General features: G+C 42.6%; 1 protein-coding gene across 2 annotated transcripts in view; it reads right to left on the bottom strand.

Moving 5' to 3' along the window:
* USP7 (ubiquitin specific peptidase 7) overlaps positions 1-23547 on the bottom strand; it is a 71840-nt gene that overhangs the window by 5198 nt on the left and 43095 nt on the right. For both annotated transcript variants that reach the window (XM_017533655.2, XM_017533663.2), the window contains exons 4-25: positions 21399-21537; positions 20588-20676; positions 19397-19505; positions 17716-17846; positions 17190-17244; positions 16119-16199; positions 15928-16018; positions 12975-13057; positions 10854-10963; positions 8337-8493; positions 7118-7262; positions 6704-6834; positions 5597-5731; positions 5024-5125; positions 4725-4830; positions 3800-3892; positions 3648-3715; positions 3200-3300; positions 2263-2416; positions 1765-1832; positions 1172-1280; positions 1001-1078 (exon numbers count right to left, since the gene is read on the bottom strand). In XM_017533655.2, the coding sequence (XP_017389144.1) occupies positions 1001-1078; positions 1172-1280; positions 1765-1832; positions 2263-2416; positions 3200-3300; positions 3648-3715; positions 3800-3892; positions 4725-4830; positions 5024-5125; positions 5597-5731; positions 6704-6834; positions 7118-7262; positions 8337-8493; positions 10854-10963; positions 12975-13057; positions 15928-16018; positions 16119-16199; positions 17190-17244; positions 17716-17846; positions 19397-19505; positions 20588-20676; positions 21399-21537 (2335 nt within the window). The remainder of the gene's footprint in view (positions 1-1000; positions 1079-1171; positions 1281-1764; positions 1833-2262; positions 2417-3199; positions 3301-3647; positions 3716-3799; positions 3893-4724; positions 4831-5023; positions 5126-5596; positions 5732-6703; positions 6835-7117; positions 7263-8336; positions 8494-10853; positions 10964-12974; positions 13058-15927; positions 16019-16118; positions 16200-17189; positions 17245-17715; positions 17847-19396; positions 19506-20587; positions 20677-21398; positions 21538-23547) is intronic.

The raw sequence follows: 23547 nt of genomic DNA, 5'->3' as shown, positions 1-23547 counted from the left end.
GAATGCCGGTCCAGATACAAGACCAGAGGCTGACTTTGGGCTTTCAAGGAGCTCAATTCTACAAAGGTGAGACTATTTATGTCTCAAATTTTCCCTCAATGCTGGTAGAGCTAGAAAGGGTGAGAGATCTGGCATCCAAATAGGTACACAGACTTTTCTGAAGAGTCACCTAATGCCTGTAATGCCAACATGTTGGGAGGCTGAGGCAAAAGGATGCTTGAGCCCAGGAGCTCAAGATCAGTCTGGGCAATATATCAAGGCCCTGTCTCANAAAAAAAAAAAAAAAAAAAGGAAAGAAAAAAATTTACATATATACATACACATATAAAAAAAAAGAAGCCAAGCGTGGTGGCATACAACTGTAATCCCAGCTACTTGGGAGGCTGAGGCAGGAGGATCACGTGAGCCCAGGAGGTCTAAGCTGTCGTGGACTGTGACAGTGCCAGTGCACTCCAGCCTGAATGACAAGAGCAAGACCCTGCCTCCAAAAAAAAAAACAAAAAAAACCACAACAACAAAACAAACAACAAAAAAAAAAACACCTAAAATGTGGCTGAGTGTGTCTTCTCTGTTTGGAGCAAGCATGGGACACTGGAGCCGCCTGTACTGGCAGTCTGGAGAGTAAGCGCACAGCAGAGACAATGCCTGCTCCATTCACAGGCCAGCTGGACTCACTGAGACCAGGTTGAGGCAGGAAGAGTCAGAGAAGGATCCTCCCCCTAGGCCAAGTGGCAATGTATAAACATCACAGTGGGACCTGGGAGGGAAGGGCTGGCTGCTGAACCAGTTCCTTAGCTCAACATGTGATGCACTCCAAAGGCCTCAGGAGGTCTTATCAGGAAGCAATAGAGACTCTGGCCCAGGTCACCCCCAGCCCCCAGCATGTGCTATTGTTTAGAGTTTTCTTCGGTTGTCTTAGTTTTTCAACGTCTGGGGATAGATAGAAACAATAAGCAAGTTCCAATAAAAATGAAAATTCGTACTATTCAAAAAAACTCACCTCTTCCCTAAACTGGCTGTTTAACCATATACATTTAAAACTTCGCCTGTTCTCAAAGTCTGTGATTTTCATCTTAAGCTATTAAGAAAAGAAAGATTCATGTCAGATACCGTCACCAAAAACCCAAGTCTTCTCTTTATTACCCATAGTTACATTAATTTGGACTCATACCTGCTGATAGTAAAGTTTCTTAGGTTGTCTAGGCTTGAAGAATTGTAGAAGATCTCTTAAAGTACCTTCATAATTATGTCTAAGAGGATTACCTGGGCCATCCCTATAACTACACAAGAAAACAGCATATAAATAAATGACTTGTTTATTTGCCTAAAAACACATATCTGTGAGTGAGCATAAAAGCAAACCCCTGGCCTTACACCTGGACTTCAAATTTGGACCTAGCATGGGGTTGAACTTAATACTCCTATTTCCCGAGAACTAAGTCCCACTCGCTGTCACACTTGAACACTCCCTACAATAGTGACAAAACACACAGCAGCCTGGCAAGACTGACCAGCTGGACACATGGGAGATGCACTGTGGATGTATCTAAAGTCAGTCTGGCTTTGGATGAGGCTGTCAATTATTTAAACATAACAGAGTAAATATGTGGTCAAGCTGTGAGTGGTGACAATTCTGAAACTAAGCAAGAAATGGCATGTCAGGTGAAATGGCGAGCTAATTATTAAAATTAGTTCCACGATGTTTCAATGAACTGTGGAAAGCATGCAGTAAAGACCAAACAAGTGTCTGTGCATGTGACTTACCCTTGAGACTTGAAAAACTGAAGCAACATTGGATCTGTGTTGAGCCTCTGTGCAACTGTCTTTGCAACCTGGGACACAGAAAAGGAAGGTTCACATTTTGGGGAAAAAATGGAAACTTGCTCATAAACTCCGTGATTAATTACTTAAAATGTGCTATGAGCAGCCTGAATTTAAATTCCCTAGAAATTTATTCAACAGGAATAAACTATATTCCTTAATATATCACCATGGGAGTAGCATATCGGATAAAGGTAACTTTGAAAAGCCTTTTCACTGTTAATGGTGAGGTCTACAGTTGTTTATTTTCTGATGACGATTATTCTAGCTCCCATGGCAATATCAGCCTGAATCCACTTCAGTGCGAGATTTCCTCGGGCAATGGGATCACAACCCCTTCTGAACCAAAACCATGAGACAGCTTCTTCAATAAGCATTTTAAAAAAGAAATTGGTCTTTCTGGAGTGGAATCTTAAGAGGAAAGGAGCATTTATTAAATACCTGAAAATAATTCATTCTATTTGATAACGTAACCACAAATCCAGGATCATTAGGGATTGTTTTATCACAGAAAATGACATCAACGCGGTGGTAGAGATCTCGGAAATATTCCTTTGCGGTGGGTAATTCACTGTTATCATTTTCAGGGTCATCCCTGGTGGGGGGAGAAAGTTTGCAGTCTGAATCAAAGTCCATGGCAGGGGGTAGCTGGTAAAAATGGCATCATCTTTTACACAACAGTGACACCAACAGGCTCTCTTGCAAGATAAACTCAGGTTGCCCTTTTAGGGGGCCAGGCGTCTGCCTGAGCTCCCTCTGTGAGCGAGACAAGTATGCATTGGGATCCACGGAGCCAGGCACAACCTGGCGGATTGACACTCTCATCCCAGCACAAAACAAAACCCCCTTAGGTAACACCACCTTTGCCACCTCTATTAGGAGCAGATTTGGACGCAGTGTCTTGTCCACAGGCCAGCCAGGTGGTGGAGCCCAGTCTCTGACTGTCAGTCAGTCAATTAGGGTTTTCACGTGCCATCAAGCTTCTTTCAGACACTGAGTGTCTAAGACCAAAGACTGGCTGGTTTACATGAAGGCAGATTGAAATGAATTACCCAAGTAGGTACATTCTAAGGAGTTTCAATTTCATAAATTTTAGGGGAAGGAAAGCAATTGGTCCCACTCTGCTAACAGCTGCAACGTGCACTTCAGACATTTTAAGGAATTGAGAAGAGCTTTATGAGATGATCATGTTCACCACACCTAAGTCCAAAACCCAGAGAAAGCCTGTCAACAGTTACATTCAAAACATAACAAAACAAAACAAAACAAAACAAAACATGGTTCAGGATCTAGGTACAAGTGTTTCTTGGTTCTACAACTTAAAAAAAAAAATCCTGAAATTAGTACAAAGCAATACAATCTTTCACAAAGTACCTACTTCTGAAATACTATGATGTCACCATCCATTAGTTCATCAAGGGCTTTATCAAGAGAAACATCATAATCCTGAATTCTCTCTGTTAAATTCGGTTTAACTTCCTACAGTGGAAGACATAAAATGGTTATATTGCAAAGTTTGTCTAACATTTAATATGGCCCGATAGTCTTCCATGTACCCAAGTATTTTCTTTACACCCAAGTCTATTCACGTTGTAAGTTAAAATGTTAACGGAAAAAGCTAAATAAATCCACAAATATGTAATAATCACTGATTATAAAACAGGTACAAAATTACAAATCTAAAAATGTCATTCTCAAGATCATCTGAGGCCCTGAGTTACCTGGCAGACCTAACACAGTTAACAAATTCGGGGTAAAAACAACAAACCAAACCCTCCAGAAACAACTAAGAATATACTGATTATGGAAAAATAAACCATCCAAACCTCATAGAGGATAAGGCTAGTATCTTGAATAAATCCTGCTCTGTCACACATAACTGGGAGCAAGTCACCTAGGAGAAAGAAGATATTTCAAATATATAGCTGTAATGTACAAAGCGAAGTCAACTCAGGAGCTAAGTGCATGAAGGACTTACGTATTTTACAGGATATTGGTGTGTAGATATGCCCACAGTAATTCAAACTCCGTGTTTTGGGATCATACATCTTCAAAAATAACATTACATCATCTACAAGATTAACAAACAAGATCCAAACACTCAGTACAATGCTTTAAAAAAAAAAAAGAAAGAAAGAAAGAAAAGAAAACCAGTAAGCTGAGTAGCCCAGTGACAAATGAAATGACAGCTTAAGGTACCTAAAAGTTATATCAGATGAGGCTTATTCACAAAGCTGAGGCTATAACCACAGTGAGTTTCCAAACATCAAACCCATGGAAACCCACTACATTTAGGCAGTCAGGATAGTACCGAGTGCAGCAAACTTAGAATTCCTAGGTCTGAGACCTGGCACTGACTGGCTGGAATAGTGTTGCCACGGGAAGACTGCTCATGGTCTTGTGTCTTTGCCAGAAGTAACCACTCACAGCAATAAACATCTGTCATTTTATAGCAAGGGTCAGCAAATTCTGACCCACCTGTTTGTTGATAAAGCTGTAATGGAAGACAGACAGCCCATTCATTTACATATTCTTTGTGGCCACCTTAGTACAGACCGAATGGCCTGAAACGCCTGAGATACTGCCTATTTGGCCCCCAACAGACAACAGTTTTGCAACCCTGCTCTTGATGATCTGACCAATGCGATTAGCACAGCACAGCGGCTGAGACCGAAGACAGAATGGGACGGCCCCACGCGGCTGCTACTGTCTCCAGGCCTCACAGGAAACTCGCAGCCAAGTCACTCGTATTTGACTTCATCGCGAAGTCTAGTGAGTATCTGTAGAACAGATCAACAGATCTTTCTGCAAGGGAAGAAGACTTAACCCTGTGTGTTTAGAACAACAATCCAGGATCCAACGCTACTGCTCTAAGTGCAGGCAGGCGTCTCGTGGGCACTTACGATCTTTATCAAACTTGGGTAAGGTCGCTCCACTAGCAGCCAGCTCGGGATCGACTGTTTCCAGGAATATTGTCCAAGGGTTTTCATTATCACTGAGCTCAATCATCTATTTCCAAAAGAGACGCTGATTTTAGAAGAGTCTAATGACTTAGGTGACAGAGCGAAAAACTACAGTCAAGTACTGAAGAAAACGTCCAATTCTAGTTAAGTGGACCAAAAGGGAAACAAGCTGCACTAACTGCAGAGGACTAATGCCTTCTGCACAGTTCCAAACCAGATACCCTATTAACAATATTTACTGTTTTATTGCCGTCAGCTTCATTATCTAACATTGCTGGTCGTTTTGTTCCATTACTCCTTGCTTGCATGGGCCACAATCGAATTTGATCTTGTGGAAATCCCTGAAAATAAAATATTAAGAATAGATTAAAACAAAAACAAGCTCTTATTTTAGTCCTCTACATTGCAAACCCCCCACCATCCCCCACACGCATTTGGTCAACGAACGTAAAGACTGACTGTAACAAAAAGAATTCTAATTCTTTCCCGGTTGATTTGGACAAACTGTGACCTATGCTTCAGGATCAAGTGCCCATTTTGTACAAATAAAGAGGAGGCAGGGATGCAAGAAGTAGGGTGGGAGATGAGGAAGAGGTGGAAACGAGTCTGTGAAATCCTGTGCTGGAGTCAGCTCAGTGGTTTTCTTGTACTCCTTTCTCAGGCAGGAAATGTTGCTGGGTCACACTTCTCACTGTTAGCCAGTGGCTGGATACAGCACCTACCCCTAAGGGCAGCTTGTCTTTTCTAGTGACACAGAAATAAGGTGGAACTCGGGAGCCAGGGTGGGAAATGTCAACAGGACTGGCACGCACCATGGTCTGAGAGAGGTTCTGAACAAACTCGGCAAGCGAGGAGTTCTTCAATACTTTGAATACAGTGTATTTCACTTTTTCTTCATCGTACATGTCATTTCCTTGGTGGCCACAAAACTGGTCCTCTGCGACTATCTGAAAATATGTATGAAACAGAGAAGACTTTACAGTTGACAAAAAATGAGTTCACACACAACAAACTTAAACACTAAAATCTAAAATGCTAAAAACCCATTAATTGTTCCAAAGAAATTTCTTCAGAAAACCAATGAAGAAAAATAGCATAAAATGACCAAAACCTAAATCAGGTATTTGTTTTAAAAAAAAAAAAAAAAAAAAAAAAAAAAAAAAAAAAAAAAAAAAAAAAAAAAAAAAAGCTGTGGGCCAGGCATGGTGGCTCATGCCGGTAATCCCAGCACTTTAGGAGACAAAGGTGGGCAGATCACCTGAGGTCGGGAGTTGGAGACCAGCCTGACCAACATGAAGAAACCTCATCTCTGCTAAAAATATATAAGTGCCCGGCTGTGTATGGTGGTGCATGCCCGTAATCCCAGCTACTCCAGAAGCTGAGGCAGGAGAATTGCTCGAATACAGGAGGCGGAGGTTGCACTGAGCCGAGACTGGGCCATTGCACTCCAGCCTGGGCAACAAGAGCGAAACTATGAAACTCTATCTCAGGAGGGGGGAGGAAGAAGGAAGGCGAAAGAAGAAAAAAAGGAGGCTGTGTTTCACTGCAATAACTCACCTATAAACTAGACCTAGCTGGACAGCCAACTGTGAGATGACCCCCTCCCATTCTCCAACACCATCCATACTTTTTGAAGCAACACACACCCTCACATGCACACTTGATCACTACTCTGATGGCCTGACTTCTGCCCCCCAAGTCTTTACTCCTGAACAGGCCCCGCTCGCCACCAATAGGGCCAGGTGTTACAAATACTCAGGCAGCTGCCCAGAGCAGCTCAGGGCACAACAGTTCCAGTTTGTGCATCAGGAACTACTCTGGCACTGAGATCAACCTCAGGCGACAAGTGGAGCGGCTTCTCTCTGGGCAGTTGCCCTGCTGTGCGGCGACCCAAGGGTCCCAGAGGAGTGGGGTCTGACCTGCACTTGCATATAGAGATGGGCTTCCTGCCGCTCCTTCCGCTTCTGAGCCTCGATCCTTTTCTCTTCTTGCAACCGCTCCACCAACTGCTGAGGAATATCATGGTCGGTGACCGCCTGTAAAACTTCACCTGCAGGACAAAGGCATCTTCTTTGATCTCTGCAGATAGACTCTCTCCTCCTTAGAAGCTCTTGATTCCAGGTCATTAATAAAATCATTTATTAAAGTGAAATTACTTGGTACCATGAGTCTGCATCAAAACGTGCAAACCCAATCCCGCTTGTTTCTGGATTGTTGGGAATACAGTGGAATACGCAGAAAATGTGTTTGGACAGAAAAGGATGTTGGGGATTCCTGGTACAATTGTCCAAGTTCACCACAGTAAAAACAGAACAAAGGTGAACGCTACTCACTCAGTTTTGATTCCCTGATATAGACTAACATGTAAGCATTAGTGCAGTGTCGGACAGACAGGTCGTCATCATGACCCCCATAATTGTGCTCTATTGCTTCCTCTTTAGTACACCTTGACACCACGTCGTCATCAAATTTACACCACTGCAAGGAAAGCAACACACATTAGCAGAAGCACCCAGCACCAAAAGGCAGCGATGCTCTAAAACGTTTCAACTTCTAGGTATGCCCCTAGTTGAAAAAATATACTTGTGTATACATACACATGCACACAACCTGATGGTGTGCTAAGCAGGCAGCCTCAGGCATCAGCTCATAAAATTCATTAGGACCTTCCTCTTTCCCATTCAACATTCTGTGGGCACTACTACTTTCACCCAATGGCAAATTCTGTAATTTACTCAAGTAGTCCATTTTCCACTTAGATTCAATCTACTGACACTACCAACTCTTTATAGAATTAAAAAGGCCATACTGAGCACACCAGAGAGTTCAAATTTTATCTTTTAGTTATAAAATTAAATGGGTCGTTTTGTCCTATCCCATGGCATTTATGGAATCAAGTTAAGGGCCAAAGTGAAGTTTACGTGGTATGTCCCTAACAGTTATCTTCCCATCAGTGTTGTGGATGGAGCCATATTAAATAGTGACAAATGCTGCTGTTACAGGCACTCTTCAGTGCTCTCTCATGCTGCAGGGTCCCTCCATCAAATCCCCTTGGCAGGAGCTGGCTGCTGACCCTATGGTCTTGGAGGTAGATTCAGAGACTCTCATCTGCCAAATGGTATGGCGCCCTCTATACTCCCAAGGGTGGTGGTGAAGCCTGCATGAGGGATTGCCACAAGAAGAAACAAGGGAACACCAGGTGGCATGCAGAGGAACATGCAATCAGCTGGCCTCCTAGACTCCGCCGGTGTCATGGATAATCGCCCCACGAGCATTCAGAAGCAAAATATACATGTCTCATATGAGATGTAGGGGATTCTGTAGGGCTCAACATTGGTTACTAACAAAAAGAAACACAAATGCTGATTTAGCATTTACCTTCAAACCTGAGCAATTAAATGGACAGGAAAACAGCACTTAGCAGCCAGAGAATACACAGATCAATCAGGGGTCCCTGACAAGGTCCCGAGTAGGAACCAGAACAGGCTGAAGCAGAGCTTCAGTGGTAACTTTCTAATGATCTCACATTCAGCCCTGGGTCCCAGCACTTACTTTGCCGTCCCCTTTGGGGTTCAGATAAACCACATAATGTCCACCATGATTATCTCCACTATGAACCAGGACTGCATGAAGAATATAATTTGCAGGGTCCTTGGGATCTGTTTTTTGCAAAAATTCATCAAGTGGTAACTGCTCTGGGAATTCAAACCTATTAGAAAACAATTTTTTTTTTTAAATTCAGCATTAATTTACACATAAAATATCACACTTTACAATAAGTAAGGCCATTTAATGTATCAGCTCATCTTTAACGGGATAAGCATGAATTGCCTTGGCAAGGCCTATAACTACATGACATAATCCCTACTTGACAGAAATAATTATTCCTAGGCAACATAATAAATACAAACTATGAATACTTAAGGGTGAGGGCAATTCCAAACATATCAAAAAATGATTCTGAAGGTTGAGAAGTTAAGACTACTAAAGGTATCTGCAAACTGAGATACATGAAAAATCAAATTCAGAAAGACATGTAAAAATATTTCGCACTCTGAATACTGACTGACTTTTAGTACTTTACAGACGTCCTGAAATTAACTTAGTTTTAATTGGCTGTATAAAATTTGATTTACTTGACCAAATTTCACCATCAGGGTTGCAAAATTAACTGAGGCAGGAAGGCAAGTTAGATGGGCGGGGGCTGGTCCCAAGCACAGCATGCTCACAGTCCCTGCAGCCTCCAGGAATGGTGGCCTCAAGTTGCCAAATCTTCTGATTCCTAAATGATGCCAAAATCTGAACACTTACATGAAGTCTCACAATTTAAAAAAGGTTTGCCACTGGCTCCAATAAAAACAAAAACAAAGTGAGGACCCAAAGAAACACCAACAGGTTGGAACTGGTCTGAAGGCTGCCAATTCTGAATTCTGGCTGAGACAGTTTCTGGCATATACACCACTGTAATGACTGTGATTGGGTGATCAAAAGCTTGGCTGGTGGCAAGTACCATGATTTGATTACAATCTCCCTCAAACCTGAAGGCTCAAAGACCAACCTCTATTCCATACAAAGCTGGTGCTCAAACTAATCAGGGCAAAAATACCGTATTTTAAATCAGATAAGCCAGTGCGCATTGTTGTCACTCCTGCATCTGGTATTTTGACAATCTTAAAAACGACTTGTGGCCGGGTGGGGTAGTTCATGCCTGTGATGTCAGCACATCACTTGAGACCAGCCTGTCACTACTAAAAATACAAAAACTAACCAGGTGTACTGGTGCACGCTTGTAATCCTAGCTACCTGGAAGGCTAAGGCAGGAGAATCCCTTGAGTCCAGGAGTTCAAGGCTGCAGTGAGCCATGATCATCCCACTGCACTCCAGCTTGGGCGACAGAGCAAGACTCCGTCTCAAAAACACAGTAAAACAAACAAAACAAGGCCGGGCGTGGTGGCTCAAGCCTGTAATCCCAGCACTTTGGGAGGCCGAGGCGGGTGGATCACAAGGTCAAGAGATCAAGACCATCCTGGTCAACATGGTGAAACCCCGTCTCTACTAAAACTACAAAAAATTAGCTGGGCATGGTGGCGCGTGCCTGTAATCCCAGCTACTCAGGAGGCTGAGGCAGGAGAATTGCCTGAACCCAGGAGGCAGAGGTTGCGGTGAGCCGAGATCGCGCCATTGCACTCCAGCCTGGGTAACAAGAGCGAAACTCTGTCTCAAAAAACAAACAAACAAACAAACAAAACAACAACAACAACAATAACAAAAACTACTTATAACTGGCATACAAACACCTGCTTTAGCATTCTTGAAAACTCAAATATACTAATTTGACACTAACAGAGAGATAATGAAATACTGAAAAATCCTATTTAAACAAATATACTAAAAGTCTCCTCTGGGCTGGGCATGGTGGCTCACGCCTGTAATCCCAGCACTTTGGGAGGCCAAGGCGGGTGGATCACAAGGTCAGGAGATCGAGACCATCCTGGCCAACATGGTGAAAACCCATCTCTACTAAAAATACAAAAAAATTAGCTGGGCGTGGTGGTGTACACCTCTAGTCCCAGTTACTCCAGAGACTGAGGCAGGAGAACTGCTTGAACCTGGGAGGCCCCAAGCTGCAGTGAGCCAAGATTGTGCCACTGCCCTCCAGCCGGGACAAAAGAGCAAGACTCAGTCACAAAAAATAAAATAAAATAAAATAAAGGCTCCTCTGAAATAACATTTACAATCCAGTCAAAATTAAATTAGAAATCCTGTGAATGCAAGATCTGTGAAGCAGAACAACTCCATCCTTGTGGACTTAAAACAGCCACAGCAGAAAGCGGGGCTGGGACTGGGCAAAGCATCCTTGAGGGAAAATTAACTCGGCTGAGGTGGCCTCTGAAACTTTACATAAAAACATTCCTTTAACATAGCTCCTCTTGGGACACAGAGGTAGAAGGGAAATCTAAATAAATCAGATGTGGGACTGAAATTATAAAGACTGAGGAAAGCACTGAGAATAACTCCCTAGGTCAGCATGATGATGACATCTTAACTTTACATCCCACTGTAGTTTACCTATCATTGATCTTGATATTTTGGTCCGTCTGAGGGTCATACATAAATCTCATCAGTTGTAGATGTAACACTGGTGGCAATGTTAGGAATTTCACACCTTTCTCTGCTTCCTGAACACATTGAAAAATAAATGCAAATTCAGTTAGCTTCTTTCTACTTACTCCTTGAAGCAATCAATGAAAGCAACAGCAGTTCATCAAGATTGGAACATGTCTGGGGATTCTGGGGGACAGAGGCAGGGAAGTTTAGGTATCCATTTAGGGCATCTTTAAATGTTTTCTTTAGGTCTACTGATGGGTCTCTCTGTTATTTAAAATGCATCAGCATGTCTGTGACAGATTCTTTTACCTTGAATTATATTCTAACTTGATGCCCAGCAATAGGGGAAGAAGCAGTTAAGGAAATTTAGACACTCGTTTGCTGCTGTATTATTACAGTCATTAAACAATGCAAATTATGGAGATCCACAAAAAAATTGTTAAATGGAAAAGCAGAAAACTCTGCTTACAATTACGCAAGATTAGGTATGCGCATGAAAACACCCAAACAGAACAAGTAGCAAGGAACAAAGTGATGGGTTGGCAGGATTATAAGCGAACAGCTTCCTTTCCTTGGGCTCTTTGATGTCTGCCTAAAATCCATATGTCACAGAGCACGCCCTTACTGCTTATGGTTCAATCCTACTTCTAAGACAACGTTCTAATCCGGTGTCAGCAAGCCCCTTCCCCAGCCGACTGCCGCCTCTGTGGGAGAGGACACCCCAACTTCTCAACAAGCATTCTCTGGGGACCCAGGACGCTACAGCTCTCGCACAACTCTTATCTCTGCTCCAACTTGGCCAGCTCTTTGTTCCTCACTAAAATCAGGCTTTGCCTATCTCCACCACGGCCAGGCAGTCAGGGTGCCTCACTACATCAACTCACATCTCTATTTCCAATGCAAGATCTTCCCTCTTGCTGGAAACCCTCCTGCCCAGCGGCCATCAAGAGACCTGGAGGAAGGGGGCCATGACAAGGCACACCCATAGGCTAAGGCTCTGTGGTGTACATGACCATGTTTATAAGACAGAGTTATCTCAGGAAGGACAAAAACAGACCTCAGGAGCCTGCTCCACAGTGGAAAAGGGTCTGTTTTTAACACAACTCGAAATATAAAAGAATTCTGTCCCCACCACTGTCCACTGAGGCTTTGACTCAAATACATACTGCTCAACCAGACCCTAAAACATCCAGAATAGAGAAGAATAATTCTTGTGAGGAGACCAGAATATTTCTTAAGCACACCAAGCTGCCAACGTTCTCATGAGAAAGCAACTTTCTGATCTACACCTCAGTTCCTCAGTCCAACCGAACTGACCTAGCGGAAGAGCACATTTGCAGCTGACTGCAAAACAGGTACACGGGCACCACAAACTATAAATTCCAGGCTTTGTAAGCACAAGTCAGCTTAAATTTTTAATTATAAATTAGTTGAGCCAATGAGTCAACATTATGAGATTACAAAACAGACGCTGGATCACTGGATCCATAAGGACACTGTAGAGCCAACAGACCAGCAGCCAGGGACAGTCTCTTGCCCTCTATCCAAGCAGGGGCTAGCCACTAGATCACCCACCATGTTCACTGCTCTGTCAGATGCCCAGACTCTCTAGGGGGCCAAAACCCTAGAGAACACATTCTTCATTCTAAAGTCGTGATCCTCAGAAAACTAAATTCATTAAAAATACATTAAAATAATAAAAAATTCATTAAAATAAGGCAAAACAACCTAAACAGAGTCCAACTCACTAAAAAATGCCTCTTGTAACCAGGAGAAGCTGAGGGAAAACTGGAGCAGTGACACCAGTAAGGTGAGGAACTGAACGGGGGAAGGAGAAGACTTCCTAAAACCCGATGAGAACCTCCGGCCTGCTGGATGTGCTTCTATGGGATAAACCAGCTGCACTCCCGTTTCCTAACATCCTCCTCTCACTCCCCATTCAACTATCCAAGAAACAAAATCCTTTTATATTCGAAATACAAGAAACACATGGAAAGGCACAAATTTTTATTTAGCAATTAAAATAATTCAAAATAAAGAAGAAAGCTACAACAGGACACTAGCACAAAACACCCAACTTACCTGTAAGCCATGTTCCCCAGCGTCATACTTATTGTCCCCATCGAGCTGTTCTACTGCCACATAATCCACAAATGATTCAAATACTTTAAAGAGAGAGAGAAAAGTCCACTGCTAAAGCTTCAATTATAATACAGCCAATCCAGGTATAAGTTATTTAAATTGGTATATTTAGGAATAGGAGAGAACATAAACAATGCTAATTAAGAACAGTAACTCTCCCCTTGTAGCCAAAACTTAAGTAAATGTGCCGTTAAGCATCTTTGCTCATTGGTCAAAGGCTGGTAGTATCTTTCTTAAGGACATTAAAATAACAATATGGAGGTATGAGTTAAGGTTTTAACAACTGTTATTTCACCAAAGTACATACTGTAAAGCTACGATTATGAAGACAGCTTGGAATGGGCAGTGTGGACAACCCCTTGGTCTCAAAACCCAAGAGGCCCAAATGTGAATGGCTGGTTGATGTGGCAGAACAACAATGGTAAACCTCGACTTCCTCAGAGATCAACACGGGGTGGAGTGGAAGTCAGTCCTGACATCTCCCCACCCCACCCTCTGCTTATTCCAGGTGGATTGTAGATAAATGGAAAAGGCAAAACAGTAACAGGTAACAGATTTTCATCAGATACAAAAAGCAAACACTGACACACTGCAATTCCCTAAAATAAAGAATGGTAATATTAAGAGTGAAAGGACGAGCCACAGGCTAAGGGACAAGCTCTCAATCCAACATGGAACGTGCATCCAGAGTGTACGGAGAGCTCCTCCTGGTCCACTCATGAAGGAAAAACGCAACTGCTCAACACTGAAAACTGCTGCGGTCATGCTCCGGACAGCATGCAGTGCAGGACAGAGATCCCCAAAAGAGACAAAGGAGAGCTCCGCAATGGGCCCAGCTCTGCTGACAGTTTACAGGCTGCAGCCCAGGGAAGGCAAACCCAGACAGAGCACGGAAGTGAGAATCAGAGGAGCTCAAGGGAGCCAGAACCTGTGGGCAGAGCAGCCTGAAGCAGAACGCTGCCCAAACAACTGCACATCTTGAGATGCACAGTTTCTCCTTAGGCTGTCAGTGAGAACTGATCAGTGAACTCGAGGAAATTACCTGGGGCGAAGCAAAGAACCAGCAAGAGGATCAGGATTGCGGGAAACAACCTTCAGAGCTCATGACAGACTGGGAAGTCTATGTTCCCACCAGTCACGGTGGGAAAACCTCTGAATGCCTGGGAGATTCAACTAACAACTCAAAGGATGTGGGGACAGGTTATCACTCAAGTAAAACCTGTTCTCCCATCTAGCAAGGCTTAAAAACAAGCCTCAAAAGAAGCAAATGATTTCCAAATCACTTATCTATGCACAAGAGCAAAGGTTAGAAATATCCTACTGATAACACCTAGCACGATACAAACCACCATGCCTTCTTTTCAACAAAGTGATTACCAAGCATGCGGCTAGGTGCAGGGGCTCACACCTGTGATCAAGCACTCTGGGAGGCCAAGGTGGCCAAATCGCCTGAAGTCAGGAGTTTGAGACCAGCCTGACCGACACGATGAAACCCCATCTCTACTAAAAATGCAAAATTAGCTGTACTGGTGGGCACCTGTAATCCCAGCTACTCAGGAGGCTGAGGTAAGAGAACTGCTTGAACCCAGGAGACAAAGAAGCCGTAGTGAGGCAAGATTATGCCACTGCACTCCAACCTGGGCGACAGAGCAAGACTACACCTCCAAAAAAAAAGAAGAAGAAAAAGAAAGGAAAAGAAGCTGGAACCCCCACCCAAGATGAAGAGAACAATCTTTCAATAGAAACAGACACAGAAATCTCGCAGATGACAAAATTGGTAACCAAGAGCATTATTAACTATATTCCCTAAGCTGAAGAAAGCAAGAGCATACTAAGAAGAGGCATAGGGCAGGATATGGTCCCAGCACTTTGGGAGTCCGAGGCGGGCAGGTAACTTGAGCAAGGGAGCTCCGAGACTAGCCTGGCTTAATGCAGCAAGATCTTGTCTCCAAATAAATATAATTAATTGATAAATACACAGAAAAAAAGAAAACATAAAGATGTTTATTTAGAAAAATCCAAGGCAAACCTTTAAAAATGAAAAAAAAAAAAAAGTTTCAAAATGAAACAACACCATGGATGGAATTCACAGAAAACTAGACGCCGCAGGCAAATAGTGAAGGTCAAGACAGAGCAACAGAAACCGCAGCACAAAACCCAGAGAAAGGAGACTGGGACATCTGGAGGCTGGGGGTGACCTCAGGCAGCCAGGATCAAACAGCTGAAAACCAGAGAGGAGAAAACCTTAAAAGTATGTAGGGGGGCTAAACTCAGTGGCTCATACCTGTAATCCCAGAATTTTGGGAGGCTGAGGTGGGTGGATCACTTGAGGCCAGGAGCCCAAGATCAGCCTGGTCAACATGGTGAAACCCTATCACTACTGAAAATACAAAAATTAGCTGGACATGCTGGCGGGTGCCTGTAATCTCAGCTACCTGGGAGATTCTCCTGCTGAGGCAGGAGAATCACTTGAACCCGGGAGGTAGACACTGCAGTGAGCTGAGATGGCACCATTGCACCCCAGCCTGTACAGCAAAACAAAACTATCTAAAAAAACAGCAGCAAAATACACAAATACATCCTACTACAAGGTTCTATTTAAACAGATACTTAAAACATGCAAAGTTAACCTAGGAAATTAGAAGCCCACGTGCTGGTTTCCTGTGAGGAGAGGAAAGTAGTGGCTGTGAAGGGCTGTGGGGGTGCTGGCCAACACTAGAGCTGGGTGGAGGTGACAAGCCTGTGTTTACCGAGTGAGCTGTTTGCTTAAGATCTAAGCCATTCTCTGTGTCTAGACTATTAAAAAAAAATATCACCTAATTGTGTCAATGAAACATTAAACCACAATAGAAATCATCAAAAGCTCATGCCATTAGATACATACAACACTTACTATTTTTCTTTCCTTTGATACTTAGCTGGATATCATAATAATCTTCTCTTCTATCAGACCGATAGTCTACTTCTTTACATTGGATATAGGACTGCAAATAAAGAAAGTAAAAGTGGTTTAAGTAGTAACATTCAAAAAATTCACATTCTAAAACTTTTAAAAATCATCTTTTAGAACTGGTTGCCACATACCACCATTTTGCCACGGAATAATTTGGGTATGGTGCCCTCTACACAGGTGCCTTTCATCTTATTTTCCACATTATCAAGCAACTGGAAAAGAAATGTTTGACCCTTTAAAAAACCTTTTTTATTATGCTGAAGTAATATACAGCAATTTTATAATTGTCTAGAAATATAAATGTTCAAAGAAGTTGTAGACTATAAAAATATTATGACCTCTGGCATGCAATTATCAAAAAACATATACAAAATCTTCTTTCTTGGTTGGATTTTTACAAACATCTCTACATGCAACAGTTGAGGTTAACCTTTTATACAGCCTTTGGAATAAATTAGTAATCTGTAGTGCCTTTAGAAGCATTTTTATATTCATTTTACCTCTGTGGAAAAGCATGTAAAATTGTTCACTAAACTTAACTCGTAATGGTCCACACCAAGAGATTAATGAGGTTGAGCCTGTCAACAGGATTGACTGGTTTGTCCATGGATATTTAATGAACTGGATTCAATCCAGCTAGTGCTGCAAAAAAGAAAACACACCTTGCCCAGCCAATCACCTTGAATAGCCATTTCATGTTGTATGTGTGTTTTTATGTCTTTTATCATAACTGGAAGGAGGAGAATTTGCTAGTGACTAGTGACGCCACAAGGAAAGTAATCACCACATACTAAGATCTGCTCGATGAGAACCTCACTGCACAGGAGGGATCTGGACACTGGAGTAAGGACAGAAGTCACCACTCTACAGTGACTCAGGACCAATGGGACAGCCAATAAAGCCAGACTTTTGGTTCTTGGATTAATAACTCATGTATATACACCAATTTAACAAATTAAAAGCCTACTCCCTGCTGGTATTAAAATTCAAGCTTTCTCAATTCACCTTCAAATCCCTATCCAAGTAATTCTTACCAGTCTTTAATAAAACTACAGAGGTGCTGCCTTTTTCTAGCCTAAGTCTGATGCTAAACAAAGATGGGCATTTTCTAAATTAGGTCTGAGGTTTTACTCAGTAAAAACTTCTGACAATGCTTCCATATATTCATTGTAAGAAATATACAAGTATTGCTTGAAACTTACCACTCGACAAAGCTCCTGAACATCGTGTTGCATGAAGCTATCTAAAGTTTCCCACCTTTCAAAAATAAAACAGACATCTCCACTTAAATGTTCAACTTTCAAATGAGCAAATTAAAAGTAACTTAGATTGAAAAACTAAACTACATATCAGCCATTATTCTCAAATTCCTTTTCTGTGAAGATTATTTTTGGGAGTTGTATTTNAAGACAGATTTCCTGCTGGGGGAAGTGGTATTTCCAAGAAAATGTAACAAATCTGAAAGCAATATAGGATCTTGTGTTGAAAAGTAAAAACCTTAAGCCTTGAATTCTTGCTCAAGCAAAATTGTAAAACAAAGTGTCTACTTCCAAAGAGATAAAACAAAGTACAATGATAAAAGCACTGACACTATTATATATTCAAGCCTCCCTAAATTAAGTGCCCACAGTACGATCTACTAACTTGTCTATTCTCTACTCACTTCTCCTTAAAAAAGGGATGGAGGGAGGTGTGTCAGAATGGCAAAAGCAGGTGTCTAATACGTACCCAAATGACTTTGTTAGCTTTTTTGTTCCTACAGGTTTATCACTGTGCTGTAATTCATAGAACACTCTTTGTAATGCTAAAGGGACGCTTTTAGACGAATCATCCCCCTCGGTTGGCATCATGTACACAGCCTGAAAGAATTAATTCAGAAATAAGAATTTACTCTGAGAAGATGCAGGGGAACTTAAACAGAATTTAATCTTGATGTTCATGTTTTAAAAAATCATTTCTAATAACACAATGGCTAAGGTTGTTGCTAGAGCTTAATCGGTGAGAACATTTACAAAATGATGAATGTCTTTAGGGATATGGGAAAACACAAGAACACAAAAATAAATTTAGAAAATCACCATCCATGTGTCCTTTCTTTTTTGAGACCAAGTTTCACTGTGTTGCCCAGGCTGGAGTGCAGTGGCACAATCTCGGCTCACTGCAACCTCCACCTCCCGGGTTCAAACTATTTTCATGCCTCAGCCTACCACGCAGCTGGGATTACAGGCGTGTGCCACCACACCAGGCTAATTTTGAATTTTCAGTAGAGACAGTATTTGGCCATGTTGGCCAGGCTGGTGTCCAAGTCCTGACCTCAGGTGATCTGCCCACCTTAGCCTCCCAAAGTGCTGGGATTACAGGCATAAGCCACAGCACCCAGCCTCGCCCATGTGTTCTTAATAAAAAGATAATAGAGAAGGAAACAAAAAACAGAATCACCCCTCAGAGAACTACTTTTACTTCATACTTATTGGAGCACCATTTCTTAACTTACCATTAAATGTCACTGAAATTACCCACACTGAGCTGTCCCCGGGATATATCACAACAAGTCTTGGTGGCTGTGCAAACATGTTTTGAAGGCTGACAGGCCAGCCAGCACCCCTGCCCACCCCAAAACCAGGAGTGCCTGTCTCCTGTACCCCTTCATAATAATCACATGTAATTCTCAGAATTAACTGACTATGTTAGATTTAATGTACGTCTATTCTTTTCATTAAAATTTTCAATAAAGTTGCCTTGACTTGTCAACTAAATTTTGATATAAAACTTCACAAATGTTGCTGTTAATGGATTTTATGGTTTTGTTTTTCTAAATACCTTTATAAGGTGATTTCTAGCACAATTATAAGTCTGTAAAATTAGGTCACGGCTGGGCATGGTGGCTCACATCCATAATCCCAGCACCTTGGGAAGCTAAGGCAGGTGGATAGCTTAGGGTCAGGAGTTTGAGACCAGCCTGGACAACATGGTGAAAGCCTGTCTCTAGTAACATACAAAAATTAGCCAGGCATGGTGGCAGGTACCCGCAATTCCAGCTACTCGGGAGGCAGAGGCCAGAGAATGCCTTGAACCCGGGAGTCGGAGGCTGCAGTAAGCCAAGATCCCACCAGTGGTGGGATCTTGCAATGGAGCACTCCAGCCTGGGTGGCAGAGCAAGACTCTGTCTCAAAGAAAAAGGTCAGCTGTGGTAACTTTGAATCACTGAGGCAGGTTACAAAGGAGGTGGCCCAGCACTGGGGAATGAAAACGAAGGATGAACTAGCAGCCATCTAAGGAGACAGGGCCGGGGGAGGGAGACTGGCATGTTTGCCAAGAGGACTTTGCTGTCTCTGATATACCTGAGAGAAAAGGGTAGGCGGAAAGCTGCAGGAGAGGAACACTATCCAGAGGAACACTATCCATTTACCTTTCGTAGCTGATTTGTGAAAAATAACGTCTGTAGCAAGCTGTTCATGTAACAAGTCGCTCCCTGATTCTTTAAGCCGACATAGCCTGTGTGCTTCTTTGAATCCCACCTGAAAGATCAGTTCAAGGTTGAGGGAACCTTGCACAGATACCCCACTGCTCCTGCAGTGTGTGTGGGGAGCAATCTGACTTGAGGTCAGCGTTAAGGAAATCGAGGCCAGGAGCGCTCATCACACAGCTTCCTTTAATGGCCACCGACTCCCTTCTGTTTGCTCCACTGTGTGAACTGGTGCAAATGCAACCCCCACATTCACACAGTCCTTGAAGCACCTGCCTACTGACAGTGGCAGTGCTGTCACTGATCAAGCCCAGCAAGAACAGACACTTATGGAGTCCCACATGTTCATACCCAACATGCCTCACAACAGAATCTGGTTACATAATTAATTATACTTTTCACTTGTGAGGTCAGCACAACATGGAAAAAGCTGAAACTCATCTTTTCTGTGTACACACACGAAGAAACAGAAGTGTGTATTCAGCAAGTTTTGCCTCAGACTTCTAAACTCCCAGTGCTTTTTTTTTAACTGTGGTTTTGGTGGTCGTTTGGGGGAAAGGTAGATTCTCTTGTCTCCTACCTTCCAACCCCACCCCATACAGAACAGTGCCTGAAAGCACAGCAATCCACCCACCGCCACGCCCATCTCCCTCTGTACAGAACACCACGACACAAACATGACAGCCACCAAGCATGACCAGTGCTGGAGGAGACACCTACTGTGCAGTACCATTCACCAGTGCCCTGTTACTCCAGGGGTTAGTTCCTGGCCTTGGAAACACTCAAGTACACCTAACAGCCTGGTCATGCCTCTTTACTCCTTGCTCACGTTAGTTGTCGGTGACGCTCACCTTTTCCCCTCCCACTCGTCCTCACATTCAGATAGGACTTCCTCCCTATCCACAGCTATCTAGTTGACCATAATTACACAATTATGCTCCAAGGGTCTAACATACAGGAACTGCTCAATCTGTTAAATGAGTGTCAAGCAGGTGTGACTCTTGTGTGCCACAGGGCAAGCACAGAGAGGATGGTTACTGATTAAACATGTGCATCTCTGTTACATGTATGATAAAGCTGCTTTCACCAACACAAAAGACATTTTTAACAGCACCCAATTAAAGAAAAACTTACGCAACTCCATGGGGAGCATCCGCCTGGACAAAGACTTCAAAGGTTACTTTGTCATCGTCTATAAATCCTTTCTCAGGATCAGTCACTTCCTATAAAACATAAATAAGAATATCCAGCTTGAATAAGAACAGACTCTTTATTCCCAGGAGACAAATTAAACTGGTGCCCTGTACTTAATATAGATTAAAATATTTTAAAATTACACCCCAACTTTATTGCTAATTTTCAACTGTTTCAATTTGCTTTTAACAGTGGTCTCACAACAAATACAGTAAATGCTTGACACATCAGCGGCACCCCAAAGGCACTCAGGGGCTCAGTGCCACAGCAGGGACAGGAGAAATCTGTGCTCTTCTAAGCAGAGCGAGGGGAGCATTAAGGAAACCGAGAATGCAATGCTAAGTGACTCAGTGTAACAAGAAGTAACATTCCTAAGGTTGTTCCACTGGTTACCACCTATGCAAAAAGGAGCCAAAGTAAACTGAATAAAGTTACTGGAGTTACAAGAAACCACTCAGAACTATGCCTGAATCATGAAAGGACCTCAAACAGCATTATGTCTTTTAAAGGACATTTAGCCCATCAGGAACTGCCTTTGAATGTCTGACTAAAAGGTAAAATGTGAATCCAGAAAGTTGTTAAAAACCTAAGCTAGGAAAATGGAGAAAACACATTTTCAAAGACACCTGTCCAATTTACAAATCAAAAATCTGACTCTAACATTAATAAAGGACTTAAAGAATCAAAAAGTTTTAAGGGAACAAGAAGCAGTAATGCACCGATTGTTCGGACTAAATCCACTGTTACTTACACTCCAGGCCATAAAATTGGAAAATCCCCAATCATTTTCTTTATGGAAGAACAAATGACTAATACGACGACTGAATGATTTTTCATCATCTCTGTAATTTATTATCTTCAACACTGCTTGTGCATGACAAGACCACGACCTGTTTAAAAAAACAATAATCTAAGCCTTAGTTGACATATTTACCAGACGTTACACATTTTTAAAGACAGTAAACATAGTACACCAACATTCCCGTTTATGTTTTCATTGCTCTCTCCTTTCAGGTTGGGGGTAAAGGTAGTACAGAGGCATTTTTACCTTTACTAGAGAAAAAGGTATTTGGGGCTCCCTGTGTAGTTTGTAGTGACTTCGCTCATGGTTTTATTTTTTAATTCCTCAGAAGTTGAAACAAATTTTAATTGTATCTATACAATTTTCTGAGCTTTCAATAACAGTTGTGGATTCTGTATAAGACTACAGCTTTTTGGTCAGACAATAGTTATTAGAAAAGAAACAGCAGGCAGTGGTGGCTCATGCCTGTAATCCCAGCACTTTGGGAGGCCTCGGTGGGTGGATCACCTGAGGTCGGGAGTTCAAGACCAGGCTGACCAACATGGAGAAACCCTGTCTCTACTAAAAATACACAAATAGCCAGGCGTGGTGGCACATGCCTATAATCCTAGCTACTCAGGAGGCTGAGGCAGGAGAATCGCTTGAACCCAGGAGGTGGAGGTTGCTGTGAGCCAAGATCGTGCCACTGCACTCCAGGCTGGGCAACAAGAGCAACATTCCGTCTCGGAAGAAAAAAAAAAGAACCAAAAAGAATAGACAGGTGGATGCAAATTGTAAACCTCTGGTTCTACTGCTGATAAAGGAATCACCTCTCAGCATCGCTCCTGTCCCTGTAGCCCGTCGGTGCCGTCCCTCTCAAGCTCTCCTAGTATGCCCTCCGGCACACTCTGGGGAAGGACCAGCCCCAAAACCAGCCAGGGAGCTCTGCAGCCTTACAGCTTGCTGTCCTGCCCTGGCATTGAAGAATTCACCGATGAAGCACAAAATTGCAACCACAAGAGAACTACTGTACATGCGTGGAGTGGACCACAAAAGGGTCTCTAAATCCAGGTTCAAAAACCATACGCACTTAAGTCAAAGAAAGTTACAGTTTGCGATTAAGGTAAGGCCTTATAAATGAACACCGCAACTAAACCCTGAAGTGGTATGACTCTTCAGGAGAAGGGTAGGACAGTGCTGTTCCCGCAGCATTCCCTGCTTGATTGGAACATGGACCACTGACATTGAGCATGGACCATTTACTTTTTCCAAAATGCTGTTCAGGCTAAAACTGTCCATTGGACTAAAACAAACCTAGCCCAAATACTTATCAGATCACATCATAATGTCAAGAAATGAGGAAAACTAACCATCCACAGGCCCTAGCTCCATTATAAAATTACCTTGGCACTTCTTACTTAAACATTTAAAAATCCAAGTATGGCAGGGCGCAGTGGCTCATGCCTGTAATCCCAGCTCTTCGGGAAGCTGAGGCAGGTAGATCACCTGAGCTCAGAAGTTGGGAGACAAGCCTGACCAACACGGTGAAACTCCATCTCTACTAGACATACAAAATTAGCTGGGTGTGGTGGCACACAGCTGTAGTCCCAGCTACTCAGGAGGCTGAGGCAGATGAGCCGGGAGGTGGAGGTTGCAGTGAGCCAAGACAGCGCCACTGAACTCCAGCCTGGGTGACAGAGCGAGACTCCATCTCAAAAAAAAAAAAAAAAAAAAAAAAAAAAAAGAAAGTAAATTTCATTCCCAGGGAGAACAGACAGAACAGTGAAAGCCAGTTCACTCTGGGAAATGTGTTACTGAAGGTTCCAAAGGGCCACTCTCTGTGGTGGCAGAGACCAGGACAGGTACAGTCCAAGTCAGCAGCTTTCCCTGGTTCTGATGCAAACAGGTTGACAAAGTGGTCTGCACTCCCAGAATCAACTGTGTTTTTGATAAAAGGTGAATTAATCTTCTAATTCATCTAAATAAAATAGAAGGACCATCAAGATTTCTCAATTTTCAGACATTTCATTATATGAATTTTTAAATGTTCCTCAAGTCAGAATCCCATACTATATAAATCCTTCAAAGAATGTTCTACTTGTACTTTCTGAACAACCTG

Source organism: Cebus imitator, unplaced genomic scaffold (assembly GCF_001604975.1).
Source record: "Cebus imitator isolate Cc_AM_T3 unplaced genomic scaffold, Cebus_imitator-1.0 Scaffold4, whole genome shotgun sequence".
NCBI classification, from domain to species: Eukaryota; Metazoa; Chordata; class Mammalia; order Primates; family Cebidae; genus Cebus; species Cebus imitator.
Note: the sequence above shows the minus strand (reverse complement) of the source record. Positions and strands in the feature narration are given on the sequence as shown.